Below are 17,510 nucleotides of genomic sequence, written 5' to 3'. Positions count from 1 at the left end.
GTTCCTAGCCTCAGGGGGAGCTGGTCGGGTCCAGGGCCCTGAATATGACATGAAACGTGCCCCTTGTGTTTAGGGAGGCCTTCTGTGGAAGCAGCGGGGGCTACGGGCACTTGGACAGCAGGTGCTCTGAGAAGGTTACCCAGAGCTTGTTTCGTAAAAGTGCCATGCTGCCCAAGAAAACGGGCGATGTTGCCCCAGGTGGGGTCCAGCCCCCTCCTCTGGAGGCCAGGCAAGGAGACGTTCCAGGTCCCGAGCTAGTGGAGAGAGGCAGGAGAGGAACACCGATGTCACCACACACGCAGGGCAGGGGCCCCCGGAGGCCCTGCCAAGAAACAGGCAGGTCCCTTGCCCACTTGGCTGCCCGACTTGCCAGCTCTTACCCATTCGACCCAAGCATTTTTGCACAGCCCAAAGGACTCCACGATATTAAGGATCTGGGCTTCAGTTTCCTCATGAGAAAATGGAGATAAAGATACATCCACCACAGAAAGCTGGAAGGCTGACAATGAGAAAATGGATGTTTGAAACCTGACTCAGATAAAAACATTCCACGAAAATATGGAAACTCCCTTCTTGGGCCTGGGAGGACAGGTGAGAAAAGGTGAGGCTGAGAGGGCAGGGCGGTGGGCGGTGGGTGGGAGGCAGGGGGAGGATGCCTGGCTGGCCATGGGAAAATCACGGGGAAAAAACTATTAGAATTGCGGGAAAAAACTGAGAAAAGGCCAAAGGAAGTTGTCAGTGGACTTGCTTCCGCCTCTAGAAATGAGGCCACTTCTTCTGATGCAATTATGGCCTCTCCACCACCACCACCACCTCCACTGCATGGTCCACTCAAGAAGCCAAGGCCAACCCCGGCTCGCAGCCAGCTCTGTGGGGCACCACAGGTCCCAGTCCCCCAACTTTCACCCCATCTACCACCAGTCACAGGCTGGCAGTGCCTCCATCACAGCCGGTCCCAGGGACCGTCACCAGGACGACACACAACTGCTCTGAGCCTTCATCCCCTCTGTCCAAAGAAGGCTCTGGACGAGCCAGGGTCTCAGCTGTGGATGAAATTCCCTGAGGAGCATTAATAAATACAGCCTCATGGGGCTCACTCCCCAGAGCCCTGCACTTAGAGATTCTGGGGTGCAACCAGGAGGAGGCATCCAGAAGAACCAGAAGGCTCTGTGGGCTCAGCAGCCTGGAGTTCGAGTCCTGGACCTACCACTTCAGAGCCCAAGATGTGGTGACCACTGTGGACAGAGGGCCCTGCAGATGCAGTCTTGCATCTGGGGGTGGAGGCGTGGCCTCCAGAAGGCCCACTGGCTGCGGAGGTGGGCATGGGAGCCCAGCCCTGCAGGGAGCCAAGAAAATGCATGGACTCAAAACAAGGATCTTGCCTGATGGCAAAAAAAAAAAGGGAGCCTGAAGGCAGGTTCCTAACCAAGGAAGGGAGCTCACCTAAACGGTACAAGGCAAAGGTGGGCTTCTGGTCAGGATGAAAGCCTACTTTCACAGTACAAGCCAAGGGCAGGCCTCAGGTTACACGGCTCTCATTTTGATGTTGATGGGGAAGAATTGGGGCTTTCCTGGGAAAACAATTTCCATGTTTGCACTGGAGAACATGGATTATTTCTCGGGTGACCTAATCTTTCCTGTTGTTTTATTTGTTATTCAGTTTTCCTCAGTCTTTCCTGATTATTTGCTTATTATTCTTATTTTCCATTCTTATTTTCCTGTGGTGATTTGTGATTTAACAAAGTTACAACAATAATATAATAAGAATTTCATCCTGAAGGACTTTCCCCTATTTAAATCCAACTTAGTTAAAACATAGTGTTTACCTATTAACTAGTTATATAGTAAACTTTAGAGTTAGGATTTTAATGAGGTTCATAAAAGTTAGACATATATTATCCAAGAAATCTAGCTGTGAGTTTTGTCCTTGATTTTAAAAGCTCTTAAGTGATAGCTAGTTTATATTTACTTACACTGTCTCCCTGCCATAACACTTTAAAGATAAACACCAGTCTAAAAACAAGATTTGTGAATGCCAAATTCTTGTGTCTGTGCACTCTTCAAACTGTAAAGACTGGCTGGCCATGGGATGATTTGTACTGAGTCTCCTCCTTTCCACATGATGTATTGTACCTAACTGCCCTTAAATTGTACTCACTAAGTTTAGTTAAGGTAGAGATCTTAAAACATGATATATTGTACCTAATTGCCCCAAAATTGTACCCACTAAGTTTAGTTAAGATAAAGATCTTAAAACATGATGTATAGCTGCTATACCATGCAATAGTAAACCAATGTACTTTTAACACTGTGATGTAATCTGTAGCAAAAAGCTGTCTATATAATCAACCACTTACGCCAATAAAATTTGAGCAGTCCAGTGCCCTGAAAGAAGGGACAGAGAGGATGTCTCAATATGTACATTTTCGCCAACGCCATCCATCTCCAATTGGGAAAGAGTGTACACTCCTGGCTGCCGGAGCTGGCCTCCGGCACAGCCCCCGCTCCTAACCTCAGGGAGGGAGTGAGACTGCACACAGGGAGCAGACCAGGGCGGGAGGGGGGCTGGCAGTCCTCGGTTCTGCCTGGGGACTGCAATGGGGGGACTGCCCTAGAGGGACTTCAGGGGAGCCCCTGCCTGAAGGGAGAGGGACCGGGAGCAGACTGGGTGCCCCCGGGGCCTGGGCTGGAGGCTGGGGCTCTGCCCACCAGCGGCCCCCTCCTCCTCCTCTCTGAGGGGCAGGAGCTGGGCAGAGACTCATGGCTGCCAACCCCTCCCTCAAAGAGCCTGAGCTGGTCCTGCTGCCAGTCCTTCCCCTGGGAGGAGAGAGACACAGAGACTGACTCCTAAGGTGACGCCGAGGGGTGACAGAAGCAGGGGGCTGAGGGGACAGAGGGCACGCCCCTCAGTGGGAAGATGGGGGCTGAGAGCCCTGGGTCATGGCTCCCTTTGCACTGACCACAGGGAGGACCTTTTGAAATACAAGAAAAGAAGAAGCAAGACTGATAAAGGAAGTGACGGTCGCCATGGGGGTGGGCAAGTTTGGGGAAGGCTGCCACCTCCCTCGGTCCTCTGAAGGAGCCTGGTCCTCCCTCTCCTGGGGCCCACACTCTCCCCAGCAGCCACCCCAGAGGCCTCTCCTCCGGCCTCGCGGGCTCTGCTTGTCTTCTCATCCCCGGGAGGAGAGTGAGGCCATGGGGCTGCCCCTGCTGCTGCCCCTGCTGCTGCCCCTGCTGCTGCTGCCACCGGCATCTCTGCAGGGTGGTAAGTGGCCAGAACTGCCTGGCTCTGCCCAGGACCTGGGGAGGGGCCGTGGCCAGCTGGCTGTGGAAGGGGTCCCCTGGGGAAGCCGGCCAGGCCTCCCACCCCCAGCAAACAAAGGGCTGGTCCCACAGTGCTGGGGCCCCCAACCCCTCACCTGCCTCCCTGCCCCAAGCCTGGAGAGGGGCGCATCCAGGCCGGAGGGCCAGTCCTACCATCTGTCACACTAATGCCCCTGGTGCAGGTGCCAGATGGTCTGGGGTCACCTTCACTGTCTCTCCTGGTGGCTTCAGAGTCTCTCCCTCTCCCTCCTCTAGATCACTGGGCACAACCATACTTTCAGTTTGAGATGAACCAGCCAACACAACTCTCAGCCCCTGAGGGTGGCTCCATCCACATCCCCTTCTCCTTCAACTACTCCCTGGACTCAGGCAAGGTTTCCAATGTGAATATATCCTGGAGATGGAAACACTTCCATGGGGATTTCATCTACAAAACGACCCCCCGACTCATCCATAAGAACTTCGAGAACCGGCTCCTCCTGAACTGGGAAGAGGGTATGAAGAACGGCTCCCTCCAGATCTCGAACCTGCGGAGGGAGGACAAGGGTTTGTACTTCTGCCGGGTGGAGATGATCACAGAGAAATACGGTGCATGGCAGTGGCAGTCCATCCAGGGGACCGAGCTCACGATCACACACGGTGAGTCCAGCTGTCCTGCCTGAGGCTCCTGGAGGCCACGGGTGCCTCAACCCCAGGCCTGGCCCCTCTTCCTGGCTCTTCTCGCAAACTCCTCTCCCTGCCCCTCCAGCTCCTCTCTAGGCCTCCGCCAACCTTCCCCTTTTCCCCTGCATCTTCCCCCAAGCAGGGCTGCCTTCCTTGCCCATCCCTCCCCCAGTCCCTCCAGATCCAGCCCCTCCCCCGCCCCGTCCCCAGCACCTTCCAGGCCCCCAGCTCTCCTCCCTCCTGCTGCCCCTGTCCTCGCCCCAGTCCTCCGAGTGGACGGGACACCTTCAGGATGCGGCTGCCTCCCCCGTCATGAGTTCCTATGTGGAGGCCCAGTTACCCCATGTCTGTGTCTCCCCCACAGCCCTGAGCTCAGCCTGGCACACAGAGTAGGTACCCACCGGTGGCCTGAGGAGCCCCATCTCCTGGCCACTCCCCATCACCTGCCTTCCCAACCTCCCCCCGCTCTGCCCCCCAGAACACGGCCCTCAGCGCTCCGCCCCCAGCCCCCCTCTCCTCCCCATCTCCTCTCCCCCGACTCCGTCCTCTCTACCCTCCTTGCCTCTCACTCCCCCCACCTTCCCTGGGTTGTTCTAGTCACACTGTCCCCCTCGTCCAGCCTGGCCTTGCTCCTCTGCCCTGGTCATGAAGCGGCAGCAGCAGCAGTAACGACAGCTCCCGCCGACTGCGCTCTGCGTCCTGGCTGGACAACAGGGGGCATCGCCCCAGCTAGCCTTCCCCACGACCCCCAGTGACAGTCGGCACTGCTGCCACCCTCCTGTTACGGGAAGGGAAAGTGATGCTCGCAGAGCAAACACCTGCCCAAGGTCACTCCTGGTCACTACTGACACCCACCACCACCACCCCCTTTAACCCCAGAGCCTCCTCTCTTAACCACTGGCTGCTCAGCCTCACCTACTGACCTGATCATCTATCTTGACCTATTTTAACCTATTAATGGATACGCAGCATTCACAGACCTGCCTCCCTTACTCAGTGGGCTATCAGAACTTGAACCTCAGTTCATCATTCTCCAGGGCAGGGAAGGGAGGGGTCTTCCCCAGGGGCAGGCAATAAGGGGGTGAGTCATCTGTGGATTTTTTAGAAAAACTAAGAACTGCCTAAATGGGTGTGCTTTTTATAATCACCTGTGCTGGCAGTTCTATACATTGTCAGGCCCAACCTGTTTCCTAAAGAAAAAGGGTGATTCTTTAATGGCACTGTGAAAGCAGAGGCTGCCTGGGGCCAGAGGAAAGGATGAGTGTCCTGGCCCTCCTGTGGCCCAGGCATGGTTCTGATGCCACAGCTCTGTCTGGGGAACTCTGCTCTGCTCTGGTGTTTGGTCCTAAAGGTTAAGACTCCACTGAGTCTCTAAGATCACGGCTGGTTGAGAAGATAGGGAGGTGGGGTGGGGTGAGGAAATGGATAAAAATTCTTTTTGACTTTCATCTGATCTGTCAGTACCTTTGTCTCTAGGACAACCTTTGGGCTTAAATACCTGCTCCCTCCCTAGCCTGGGAACCTCCATATGCCGCAGGTGCCACTCTAAAAAGCAAAACAAACTAAAAAATATTGTTCTCAAGAAAGTCATGAATGTCTCTGTTTTTTTAAAAAAAAAAGAAAGAAAGAAAAGAAAATGAAACTTTAGGGCAGCAGGCTAGGGGTCAAATCGGAGCTGCAGCTGCAGGTCTACGCCACAGCCACAGCAATGCAGGATCTGAGCCACGTCTGTGACTTACACCACACCTCACAGCAACAGCTCAAGGCAATGCCAGACCTTAACCCACTGAGCGGGGCCAGGGATCAAACCCGCATCCTCATGGATCCAAGTCGGGTTTGTTACCTGCTGAGCCACAAAGGGAACTCCCAGGACTCCGGTTTTTTAATTTTTCAATTCTCAGTTAAGGGATGGTCTTTACACTTTCATGACTAATTTCTACTAAAAGTGGACAATAAATTTGGTCCACAGTTACATGAAGATTTTATTGGAATCAGAATTTTTTTCTCCTTAGCTGAGTATTTGCTCAGTTTTTAAGGGTCCACTAAAGGAAAGCACATGCTGCTTGAAGAATTAAAAATGTTTTTAATCTTAAAAAAAAAAACCCTCCAATATACATTGGGTGCTTTACGGATAATTTCTCCTTTATCAAAACCATTGTGTATAAGGACGAATATTGCTCAGCTCCACCTATACGGGTCTCCAGAGCAGTCACATTCGTGGGGACAGAGAGCAGACGGCTGGGCGCCAGGGCCCGGGGGAGCGGGAGGGGGGAATTAGTGCTGGATGGGGACAGAGTTTCAGCTGATGAGGGTGAAAAGTTCTGGAGACGGATGCCGGTGGGATTTGCACAAGAGGACTGTCTTTGACGCCACTGAACTCTACACTTCCATGCTGTCAAAAGGCAAATTTTATGCTATGTGTGTTCACTACGTAAAAAAAAAATTTAAATCCTGTGATTCTGTTATTTCTACTTGTAGGTGATGAAATGAAGTTCTGAGTTCAGAGCACTGATCAGTGGCAGAGCCAGGATGTAAACAGCGAGGTGGATGCTAAGCTTCCAACATCTCCCCTTGTCCCGCCCCTCCCTCCCGGTGGGAGACCTTCAGACACTTGCTCCCCACCCCACCCCACACCCCCCAACGAGGGACCAAGATGTGACAGTTTCACCCAGAGAATCTGCCTATTTCTCATGTCTTCCCAGCTGCCAAGACGGCCACCCCAGGCCCCACCACTTCTGCCAGCACCACGGCCACCACTGCAGCTGACCTCTGGGACCTGGAGGGGAAAAGGAGTTCAGGGTGTTGGCTCCTGAATAAGGAAGCAGTGGTCAGGTTGGCCCTGCCCAGCGCTGTGCTCAAGATCGCGATTTTGGGACTGATGGTCTTCCTCAGGTGGAAGAGAAGCAAAGGTAGGTTGTCCGGGATCCCCAGTCTCTCCCCAAGATTCCTAACTGGGTATTTCTTTTTGCTTGTTCCTTTCTTTTCTTTCTTTTTTTTTTTTGCTCTTTAGGGCCACACCTGTGGCATATGGAGGTTCCCGGGGGCGGGGGGGGGGGGGATGTCTAATCAGAACTATAGCTGCCAGCCTACACCACAGCCACAGCAACACCAGATCCGAGCCACATCTGCGACCTACACCGCAGCTCACGGCAATGCCGGATCCTTAACCCACTGAGCAAGGCCAGGGATCAAACCCACAACCTCATGGTTCCTAGTTGGATTCGTTTCCATTGCGCCATGACAGGAACTCCCCTAACTGGGTATTTCTCAGAAGCTACCTGCATCAGAATGACTCAGGGACCTATTAAAAATGCCAGCGTTCCCATTGTGGCTCAGCGGAAATGAATCTGACTAGCATCCATGAGGATGCATGTTCTATCCCTGGCCTCGCTCAGTGGGTTAAGGATCCAGCATTGTCCTGACCTGTGGTGTAGGTCACATATGCGGCTCAGGTCCCAAGTTGCTGTGGCTGTGGCATCGGCCAGGGCTACAGCTCTGACCCCACCCCTAGCCTGGGAATGACCATATGCTGCGGTGTGGCCCTAAAAAGACCAAAAAAAAAAAGATAAAAAATTAAAAAATAAAAATGCAGGTCCTTGTTGGGCTTGAGATCTGGGCTTGGGAATCGGCATTTTTTTCATGGTCTCCTCTAGTGGTATCTGTGCGTCACCAAGTCTGGGAACCACTGCTCTACACCAATCCCTCTCTCCAAATCTCATCAGTGTCCAGTTCTTTTCTCTCGATTGAATTTCTCATCAGTCCTCTCCTTTTGTTTTATGGGGAGGGAGGGTCTGCCCTGGGAAAAGGAAGGGGAGAGCAGAAGGGACTGGAAGTTGGCTCCACTCGGCCAGCTTGGGTGGGCACTCACTCTCCAGGGCTGGACTTGCACCTGAAGATGCAAAAGGAAACAAAGCCCAGGTCCTGCCTTCAAGGAATCAAGGGACGGGGATGGGGAACTGCGAGGAACAAATGACTGCTTGACTCATTTCGGAAGAGCTATCAAAGGCCGAGGGGAAGGGTGGGTAATCAAGGAGGACTTCCCAGAGGAAGTGACAGCTGCAAGTGTCTCAAAGAATGAAAAAGAAAGCCAGTCAAGTGCTGAGCATGGAGTAGGAGCCACTTTCCTTGCCCTGAAGGGAAACCACACGGGCAAGTGCAAGTAGCTCAGAGCTGCGGAGGAGGCAGGAGATGAGAGGAGAAGACACTGCAAATCACGTCCCAGAGGCGACACGAAGCAGGCACATGGCAACCTCAGCTTGGCCTGCAGATACACAGTCTGCAGTGAGGGGCTGGAAGTGGGCCAGGCCGGGGTCAGTCTAACACTGGGGCTGCGTGGGTGGAAGCAGAGGGCCAGATCCTGGAGCGTTTAAGAGGGAAAACCCGCAGGACTTGGTGGTTGGACGGATACATGGGTGATTCAGGAGCAGGACTAAGCCCCATGCTTTCACCCATGTTGGGTGAAGGAGGCCACAGTGAGACCAAGTACATTCAGGGGCCTAGGAGGTCACAGACCACGACCAGGAGAGGAGGGTGACTCCTGAGTTTGGGACATTTTCTATTAGTGCAGCATCTGAGTCGAGGTGTCCACCAGAGATGGGGAGGTGTACATTTCCAGCTGAAAGAGAGGGCATCACTAGAGGCACTAACTGTTTTTGCTACACCACCCTCCCAAGGCGATTTCAAATGACTTTAAAGGAAATGCCCAGGAGTTCCCGTGGTGGCGCAGTGGTTAAGGAATCCGACTAGGAACCATGAAGTTGTGGGTTCCATCCCTGGCCTTGCTCAGTGGGTTAAGGACCCAGCATTGCTGTGAGCTGTGGCCTTGTTCGCAGACACGGATGGGATCCCGTGTTGCTGTGGCTGTGGTGTAGGCCAGCGGCTACAGCTCCGATTTGACCCCTAGCCTGGGAACCTCCATAAACTATGGGAGCGGCCCCAGAAAAGACAAAAGGACAAAAAAAAAAAAAAAAGGAAATGCCCAACAAGAGATAATTAGGACTCTCAGATTCATTACAGCACAGGAGTGAAGAACAGAGAATCTGAACTGCCTGCAGTGAAATGTGCTTCACACCCTAGCCAGGCAAATGAGCTCCAAAACAGTGATCCTACTAGCCCAAGCCTCCACTTCCTCTGATTAATAATAGCACTTCCCCGGGAGTTTGCATAACAATGAAACACAAGGCATTTAGAATAGATCCTGGCACAGAGTAGGAACTCGATGACCTATTAAGCTACAAAAATTTAAGCGATGCAGTACTGGCATATGATAAACATGGCACACGTAACATGTAAAGCAATGCAAGAAACAAGAAAACCTCAGCTATCAGCAGGACGAAAACAGATCCAAATACATGTGAGAATTTAGTCGAGTAAGAGGTAGCATTTCCAATCCATGGGGAAGGAGGAGTAAGTCAAGACATGGTGCTGGAACAAAGGAGCAGCCTCTGAGAAAAACAGTGTTATCTCCCTACCTCGTAAAGCAACAAAATTAATTCCACGGACATCAAACATTCAGATGAGGAAAGAAAGAATTTGGGTACCACAAGAAAGCATGCGAGACTACTTTATAACCATGGAGTGGGAGGATGACCCTAAGCAAGACATAAATCCCAAAACTCATGAATAAAAATACTGATACAGCAAAACTGTTTTCTGGAGTTCCCACCAGGGCACAGTGGAAAGGAATCTGACTAGGAACCATGAGGTTGAGGGTTCAATCCCTGGACTGGCTCAGTGGGTTAAGGATCCAGTAGGTCGCAGAAGTGGCTCGGATCTGGTGTGGCTGTGGCTGTGGGGTAAGCTGGCGGCTACAACTCCAATTCAACCCCAGCATGAGAACCTCCATATGCTGCAGGTGCGGCCCTAGAAAAGGCAAAAAGAAAAAAAAAGGAAAGAAAGAAAGAAAAATTGTTCTCTTAAATCTACACAGCCACCACGGTTGTGTCCTGAGAGTGAGGATGAGGGCTGAAGATACAGAGAAAACGTGACATAGGCACTGAGGAAATGCAAGATGGTATTTGTGGATTCAACTCACATAAGAAGCCACATGTGTAAAAGTTATCTATCACGGCACACGGTTCCACCTTCCCAGCGGTATTTGACCAAGCAAGTTTAGAAACCCTGAGGAATTATTATTTAGAAGTTGTGTCCAGGGGTTCCCTTTGTGGCTCAGCAGGTTAAGAACCTGACTACTATCCATGAGAAAGTAGGTTTGATCCCTGGCCTCACTCAGTGGGTTAAGGATCCATCATTGCTGCAAGCTGCAGTGTAGATTGAGGATGTGGCTCAGTTCTGGCATTGCTGCGGCTGTGGTGTAGGCTGGCAGCTGCAGCTCCGATTTGACCCCTAGCCTGGGAACTTCCATATGCTACAGGTGCCGCTCCCCCCCCCCCCCCCGCAAGAAAAAGTTGTGTTCAGCTGCTACCACCAGAAAACAGAAGTAACCATGGGTTAAATAACATAGAGGGTTTTATTTTCTGTCCTTTCATCTAAAAGAATCTGGAGGCAGACAGCAGAGGCCACTGTCCATATGCACTCAGGCTCCCACCTTTCTGCTCACTGTCCTGGCTACTGGCATCTATTCTGAAGGCTGCCTCATGGTCCAAGATGGCTGCTGGGACTCCGGCCATTATTTCTGAGTCCAAACTGGAAACAAGAGGAAGGAGGAAAGGACAAAAAGACTATGTCCCAGCTGTCTGTCCTCCTTTTAAAGAGCCTTCCTAAAAGTCCTACCCCCAACCTCCCCTTATCTTATTGGCTAGATTTAGTCATAGGTCCCACATCTATCTGTAGAGGGGCACACGGTCAGTCCAAATAAAATCAAGGTTTTGTCATTTAAAACATGAGCGGATACTGGGTCAGCAAAGAGCATTCCCTACTTTAGGACACATCCAGGACTGGAGACGTGTTAGCTAAGTGTGGCAGAAGGACAGAGGAACAGAGGAGGTTAGGGAGCCAGGGAGAGGACATAAATGGAGACTAGAGGGCTCAGTGGGCGACCTGGATAACCTGGAAGAAAGTAGATCATTAGGGACAAGAGTTCAGTGAAGTCCAGCACAGGTCTAGAGAGAGGATGACACACACAAAAAAAAAGATGGAAGGAAAGACAGGTGTCGTTAAACCAAAAAAACCAAAACCCAAAAACCTAGCACTTACTATGTCAGAGATCTCAGTCCCAGTGATTAAAACTTTAAAAATCCAGGGTGTGGTTGAGAAGGGCACAGGTCACTGGAGCTGGGGGGATTGGGGAGGGGGCACCGAGCCCAATGTGTCAGACAGTGAAGGGGCAGAGGGTGATGCTTTCCTGATTGCTGCCGAGGACAAGGCAGGACAGGTATGGGTGGCCTTAGGGTGCCAGCTGGGTCCGGCTCTGAGTCCCAGGTCCTTCCCAGGTGGGTTTCAGCAGCTCTGGTCCCTCCAAGGATGGACTCAGAGTGGGACGGGGCAGGGCAGGCAGGGAGGGCACAGGCCTCCGTGGATGGCACCCTGACAGGCTGTCCGTCCCCCTGCAGGTCTGCAGACTAAAGCCAGAACCCCCGCCAGGTGAGCACTTGTCCTCCAAGGGGTGGGGCGGGGGGTCTGGTTTCGGGAGCCTCTCGCAGCCGCTGCCCTCCTGGCCGCTCCATCCCCTGACCGGCCAGGCCCTCCCCTTCCTGAGCTGCCACCTCCTTAAGAAATCAGGAGCAGTGCACCAGCACTGTCACTGGTGCTGTCCCGGAATGGCTCCCCTTGTCCTCCTCTGGTCCCCGTTTCTAAGCTTTCCTCCCTTTCCATCCTGGTTCTCTCAGCCTTGAACGTCACCCCGCCTGGACACACCCCTTCCACTCCTCCCACTCTGGTTCCTCCCTCCTGCACCTCTTCTAACCTGTCCTTTCCCCCTGTGTCGTGGCAAAGGGCCTCTTGCTTTCCCGAGCACGCGCCCTCCTCGCCCACCCGCCCTTCTCCTCTCCGCCCCCTCCCTCCACCTCCACACTCTTCCTTCTCACAGCCCCTCCCTCCTCCTCTCCCTCCTGACTCTTGCCAGCTGCCCTCCTCCCAGGATGCTGCCTCCTCCAGGGACCCTGGCCTGAGCACCGCCCACAGACCCGGATTAGCTTCCTGGGTTTCATCCTCCACTTGGAACCGAGGCGCTGCAGCAGAGAGGACAGCAGCCCCCCCACCCCATTTCTCCTCCCTGTGCCCCTCAGCTCACAGGGACGGGGCTACACCGCAAATGGCCCCTCAACCCCGGCCTCAAACCTCTGCCCTCATCTTCTCAGTCAGTCCAGGAGGTCACAGAGCCCCCCACAAAGAGAACCAGCCCCAGGCGGGTGTGAACTCTGTCCTGCCCAGCCTCTAACCCCTCACACACCCTCCTGTTCCCATGCAGAGGATCCTTCCAGAACCTGGAGGAGAAATACCAGAACATTGGGAACAAAGGTAAGTCCCGCCACCATGCTTCCTGCTCTCCACCTGGGCCTTCCTTCCTCCCCACACCCCCTCCCCACACACCTGCCCTCAGCATCCTCCTCTCTCCCCTGCCTCACCCACCTTCCCCCAGACGACCTCACCCCTGGAGCCCCCTGCCCATTTCTCTACCCTGCCTGCCAGCCCCCCTGACCTGGAGCTTCTTGACTGGTTTTAGAGCAACAGACAGACCCCGAGGAGTGTCATAAGAGAAGCAGCTCAGACCTGGCCTGAAATGTTACAGGGAAGTCTGGAGAAGGTGGGGTGGAAGGAACAGAGGGACTGTGGTGTGGGCAGGGCACTCGGCATAGGATCCCTGCTCTGAGAGGGGACAGCCCCCACCCCCTGTCTAACCCCCTTCCCTCTCCATTCTCACCCAGGATGATGGCATCCTCTATGCCTCCCTCACCCTCCACAACGTGCCCTCACCGGCCGCACCTCCGTGCCCTCCCGCCCACGGGGGCCCCCAGCAAGAGACCCTGTACTCTGCCCTGAAGACCTAAGGACTGGGACGAGTGATGACCTCCTTAGGGTCAGCCGTGCACGGGGATCTCACTTCCCCATAATCACAGCCACACACAGACCGCTCAGAAGCCAGCAGGTGCCGAAGGCCACCGAGGACCTGAGCACCTACCTGCTCCAATTCCTCTTCGACTTCCCAGCCCTTGACCACACAAATAAAAGTACCTGTATGATTTGACCAATTGCATCTAAGGAGAAAGTGGTGTCACTCATAACTTCTGTCCCTCTGTCCAAAAAGGAACCATAATATACAGCTCACACCCAGACCCCTGCCCTTGTACTTTTGCTCAGTGACTGCTCAGGCCAGGGACCAGTACATCCCCAGTACTAGTAGCCCATCTGGAACCCACGTCTGCCCTCCTGATCTGACCATTCTACTTCCCTTATGATAACAACCAGCAAGTATTGTGTTTTACAAGCACCGCCCCACGTAAGCATCATCGACAGCCCCATATGGCACTGGATGTGCCCTTGGAGGCAGGATAACAAGGACCTGAACAGGTACAGGGCCTTTCCCAAGGCCACGCAGCTAGTAAGTGGCTGAGCCAGGATGGGGCCCCAGAGCCGCCCTCTCAATGTCCTTCTCCCGGGACTCGGGTGTCATCACCTTCCCAGGTCCCCATACTGACAGGCCTCCCACCAGAAAGAGCAGTGGGCTACAGTGACACGGAGGAGGACGGGAAGAAGCCAAGAGAAAGCATGTCGTTAGAGGTGACCCAAACCCACTAAATCGGTAACCTGGTTTATTAACACATCAACTGGACAACTCTGCCTTTCGCCATTTAACCTCATTGTGAACGAACAACCCCAACACTTCTCAGGTTCTCGGGGACCCTCGGAGAGCCGGCCCTCCTGCTCCCAGGGAAGGGGTGAGAGCACAGGGAGGAGGTGCGAGCACACGGCTATTCCTCAAAGAAGGCCATGGCGAGCTCCCCTGCGGCGTCCCTGCGCTGTGGCTCCTCCCTCGGCTCCGGCTCTTTTCCAACATCCTCCATGAGCTGCTCCAGGTCCAGGTCCCTGGAGGCTTCATCGTCAGAGGGGACACTTCCAGCCCCCAGAGGCCGTGCCTCCTGGGGTTCAGGCCCCTCTTTCCCCACCACGGGACAGGCCCCACAAGGAGCTGGTGGAGTCAGCCCCTCAGGCGCTATTCTACCCTCTTTTTCCTCAGACGAGCTGCTGAGTGAGACCTTGCTTTGGGGAGCTTTGAAGTTTTTCTTAGGGCCTAACTGAAAACGTGACCAAACTAAGAGTTTTTACGTTCTACAAGTCAAACTCCTGATTTTCTCATTCCAAAACAATCTCTGAAAAAGATGACATTTTTCATGGGGAGTTCCCATTGTGGCTCAGCAGTAGCAAACCCAGCTAGTAGCCATGAGGATGTGGATTCAATCTCTGGCCTTGCTCAGTGGGTTAAGAATCTAGCATTGCCGGGACCTGTGGGGCAGGTTGCAGGCATTGCTTGGATCCCATATTGCTGTGGCTGTGCTGTAGGCCGGAGGCTACACTCCAACTCAACCCCTAGAGGGAACTGCCATATGCCACAGGTGTGGCCCTAAAAGGCAAAAAAACAAACAAACAAACAAAAAAAAATGACGTTTTCAGTTGAAAGAAACTAGGTGGCTTTGGAGTCAGAAAGACCTAGATTTAAGCCATGGAAAAGCCATATGGTCTGAAGCAACACATTTTAAACCCTTTGAGCTCAGTCTCTTTCTCTAAAATGCCAAATAGCCATTCATCGAATGAATCAAACAAATAAAGGGAATAAGCATAGATGTATCTAGCTAGCCAGCCCACAGAACTGCTAATAAACGTTCGTTCCCACCTCGCCTGTCCCTAGAACAAATAAAGTCAATAACCATTATGTTTCTAGAACATGTGTTGCATTCATACAAAATGCTTCCTTAGGATCACAAAAGGCAGAAAAAGTGCAAGGCAAAAATAGGAACAAAGAACAAGGGACACAAAAACAGCAGAGAATACTATACACATCACTCTAACTGTATTGATAACCACACTGAATGCCAGTGGTCTAAGTGCACCAATTAAAAGACAAAGATTGGCAGTTCCCTTGCGGCTCAAGGTTAAGGACACAGCGTTGCTATAGCTGTGGGGCAGGCTGCAACTGTTGTTGGATCCCTGGCCTGGGATCTTCCACATGCTGAGGGTCCGGCCAAAACAATACTAATAAAATTAAATAAAAATAGGGACTCCCATCTCGGCTCAGCCGGTTAAGGACACACTGTTGTCTCTGTAAGGAAGTGGGTTCGATCCTCGGCCTTGCTCAGTGGGTTAAGGACCCAGTGTTGCCACAAGCTGCAGCGGAGGTCACAGATGCAGGTCACATCTCCTGTGGCCGAGAGCATGGTGTAGGCCTCAGGTACAGCTCCTGGGAACTGCCGTAGGCCTCAGGTGCAGCCGTAAAAAGAAAATACTGCTACTAATAACATAATGAAGGACTAAGATTGTCAAAGTGGATCAAAAAAAATTACCCATGGTGCTTCATTGGGGTGAGGATGCAGCATTATAACTGTTGTGGCTGAGGTCACTGCTGTGGCACAGGTTCAGCCCCTAGCCCAGGAACCTCCTCGTGTCACGGGCATGGCCAAAAAACAAAAACAAACAAACAAACAAACACTGCCTACCTATACCCATAGGTTGTCTACAAGAAACTCACTTTAAAGATAAAGACATACAAATTGAAAGCAAATGGATGCAGAAAAATAGACTATGCTGACACTAATGAAAAGAAAGCAAAACAGCTACATTAATTTCAGACAAAGAAGACCGCAAAGTTAGGAAAGTAATCAGAGATAAAGAAGGCCACTACATAATGACAGAGGGAGCAATTCTCTAAGAAGAAATAAAAATGTCCAACATATATGCCCCTAATAACAGAGCGTCAAACTACACAAGGTAAAAAGTGATGGACCTCTAAGGAGAAATAGACAATCCACTGTCATAGCTGGAGATGCCAATACCCCCCACTTTCAGAAACAGCAGAAAGTCGGTAAGGACATACTTGAACTCAACAAATGAGTATAATTCACATCGAGAGACCACTTCATGCAACAAATGTAGAATACACATTTTTCCCAAGCTACATGGAACATTCACCAAGACAGACATTCTGGGCCACAAAACACACCCAAACAAATGTTAAAGACTAGAAATCATACAATTTCTGCTCTCAAATCGCACTGGAATTAAACTAGAAGTTCGTAGCAGAAAGATAACAAGAAAATCCCAAAATACATGCCGATGGAACAACACACTTCTAAATACACATGGATCAAAGAAGAAATCTCCAGAGAAATTTTTAAATATTTTGTTCTTGTTGGGGGTTTTTTGGTCTTTTTTTTTTCTTAGGGCTGCACCTGCGGCATATGGAGGTTCCAGGCTACGGGTCCAATCAGAGCTGAAGCTGCTGGCCTACACCACAGCCACAACAATGCTGGATCCAAGCCACATCTGCAACCTATACCACAGCTCATGGCAGCACCAGATCCTTAACCCACTGAGCAAGGCCAGGGATCAAATCTGCCTCCTTGTGGATGCTAGTCAGGCTCACTGACCACTGAGCCACAATGGGAACTCCGAAATTTTTAAATATTTTGAATTAAATGAACATGAAAATACAACTTATCAAAAGTGTGGGATGGAGCAAAAGCAGTGCTTAGAAGGAGATCTATGGCATTGAATTTGTTTATTAGAAAAGAAGAAAGACGTAAAATCAATAATCTAAGATTCGATCTCAGGAAATGAGAAAAAAAATAACAATTTAATTTGAAGTAAACGGAATAAAAGAATAAGATTTAGAGCACAGGGCGTTCCCATCATGGCTCAGCGGAAACGAATCTGACTAGCATCCATGAGGACGGCACAGTTCAATCCCTGGCCTCGTCAGTGGGTTAAGGATCTGGCGTTGCCATGAGCTGTGGTGTAGGTCACAGACTTGGCTTGGATCCAGCATTGCTATGGCTGTGATGTAGGCCAGCAGCTACAACTGTGATTTGATTCCTAGCCTGGGAACCTCCATATATTTATTACTGATATCCTTTCATTTTTTTGGATGATTTTTCTTCTTTTTCTAACTTTTTGAACAAATCTATAGCTCCATCCATTTCCGCAATTTTTTTCTTCAAAAAGTATTAAGGATAAAAAATTCCCTCTATGTCCTGTTTTAATTGTATTCCGCAAGTAACAGTGTGGTCAGAAATGATATCTTGTATCCATTTTTACTTCTTCTTTGATCTATACACTTTTAGAACTGTATTTCCTGACTTCCCTAAACAACTTTTTCTCATTATCTTTCTGTTAATGTTTTCTGCAGGGGAGATGGAGGTATTTGAAAGCCAGGAGGCCATTTTTGCAAGGAAGCAGAGGTGATACCATTGCTATTTTTTTTTTCTTTTATTTGGAAAAAAAACAATGGACATAAATTTATCCTCCATAAAGAACAGCTGCTACCTTCAAGTAAATGTGGTGGTCTATTGAGAGATACACTGGCACAGGTGGGACAGGACTCCTGGGTCCTACTTGGTGACTGGAAAACTTCC

General features: G+C 51.3%; 1 protein-coding gene across 7 annotated transcripts; it reads left to right on the top strand.

The window, feature by feature from the left end:
* The first annotated feature begins 3,032 nt into the window (after positions 1-3,032).
* Positions 3,033-13,132, top strand: LOC125127097 (paired immunoglobulin-like type 2 receptor alpha). 7 transcript variants are annotated; one of them, XM_047779657.1, is made up of 7 exons: positions 3,042-3,265; positions 3,580-3,963; positions 6,690-6,896; positions 11,499-11,529; positions 12,356-12,405; positions 12,611-12,691; positions 12,813-13,132. In XM_047779657.1, the coding sequence occupies exons 1-6, from the start codon at positions 3,196-3,198 to the stop codon at positions 12,664-12,666; spliced, it is 798 nt and encodes a 265-aa protein (XP_047635613.1). In that variant the 5' UTR covers positions 3,042-3,195; the 3' UTR covers positions 12,667-12,691; positions 12,813-13,132. The 7 variants fall into 7 exon arrangements, with proteins under 7 accessions (XP_047635615.1, XP_047635611.1, XP_047635610.1 ...); XM_047779658.1 differs by having other exon boundaries at positions 12,611-12,676; positions 12,813-12,936; XM_047779659.1 differs by lacking the exon at positions 12,611-12,691 and having other exon boundaries at positions 3,033-3,265.
* The last annotated feature ends 4,378 nt before the right edge of the window (positions 13,133-17,510 follow it).

The sequence above is a fragment of the Phacochoerus africanus genome, chromosome 5, assembly GCF_016906955.1.
Source record: "Phacochoerus africanus isolate WHEZ1 chromosome 5, ROS_Pafr_v1, whole genome shotgun sequence".
NCBI lineage: Eukaryota > Metazoa > Chordata > Mammalia > Artiodactyla > Suidae > Phacochoerus > Phacochoerus africanus.
Note: the sequence above shows the minus strand (reverse complement) of the source record. Positions and strands in the feature narration are given on the sequence as shown.

What these genes read in the sequence shown, in the direction of transcription:
- LOC125127097 (XM_047779653.1), top strand. Translation starts at nt 3,196, where the DNA reads ATGGGGCTGCCCCTGCTGCTGCCCCTGCTGCTGCCCCTGCTGCTGCTG. An exon ending in CGAGCTCACGATCACACACG is followed by an intron (nt 3,964 to 6,689) that starts GTGAGTCCAGCT and finishes ATGTCTTCCCAG; the next exon opens with CTGCCAAGACGGCCACCCCA. An exon ending in CCAGAACATTGGGAACAAAG is followed by an intron (nt 12,406 to 12,610) that starts GTAAGTCCCGCC and finishes GACTGGTTTTAG; the next exon opens with AGCAACAGACAGACCCCGAG.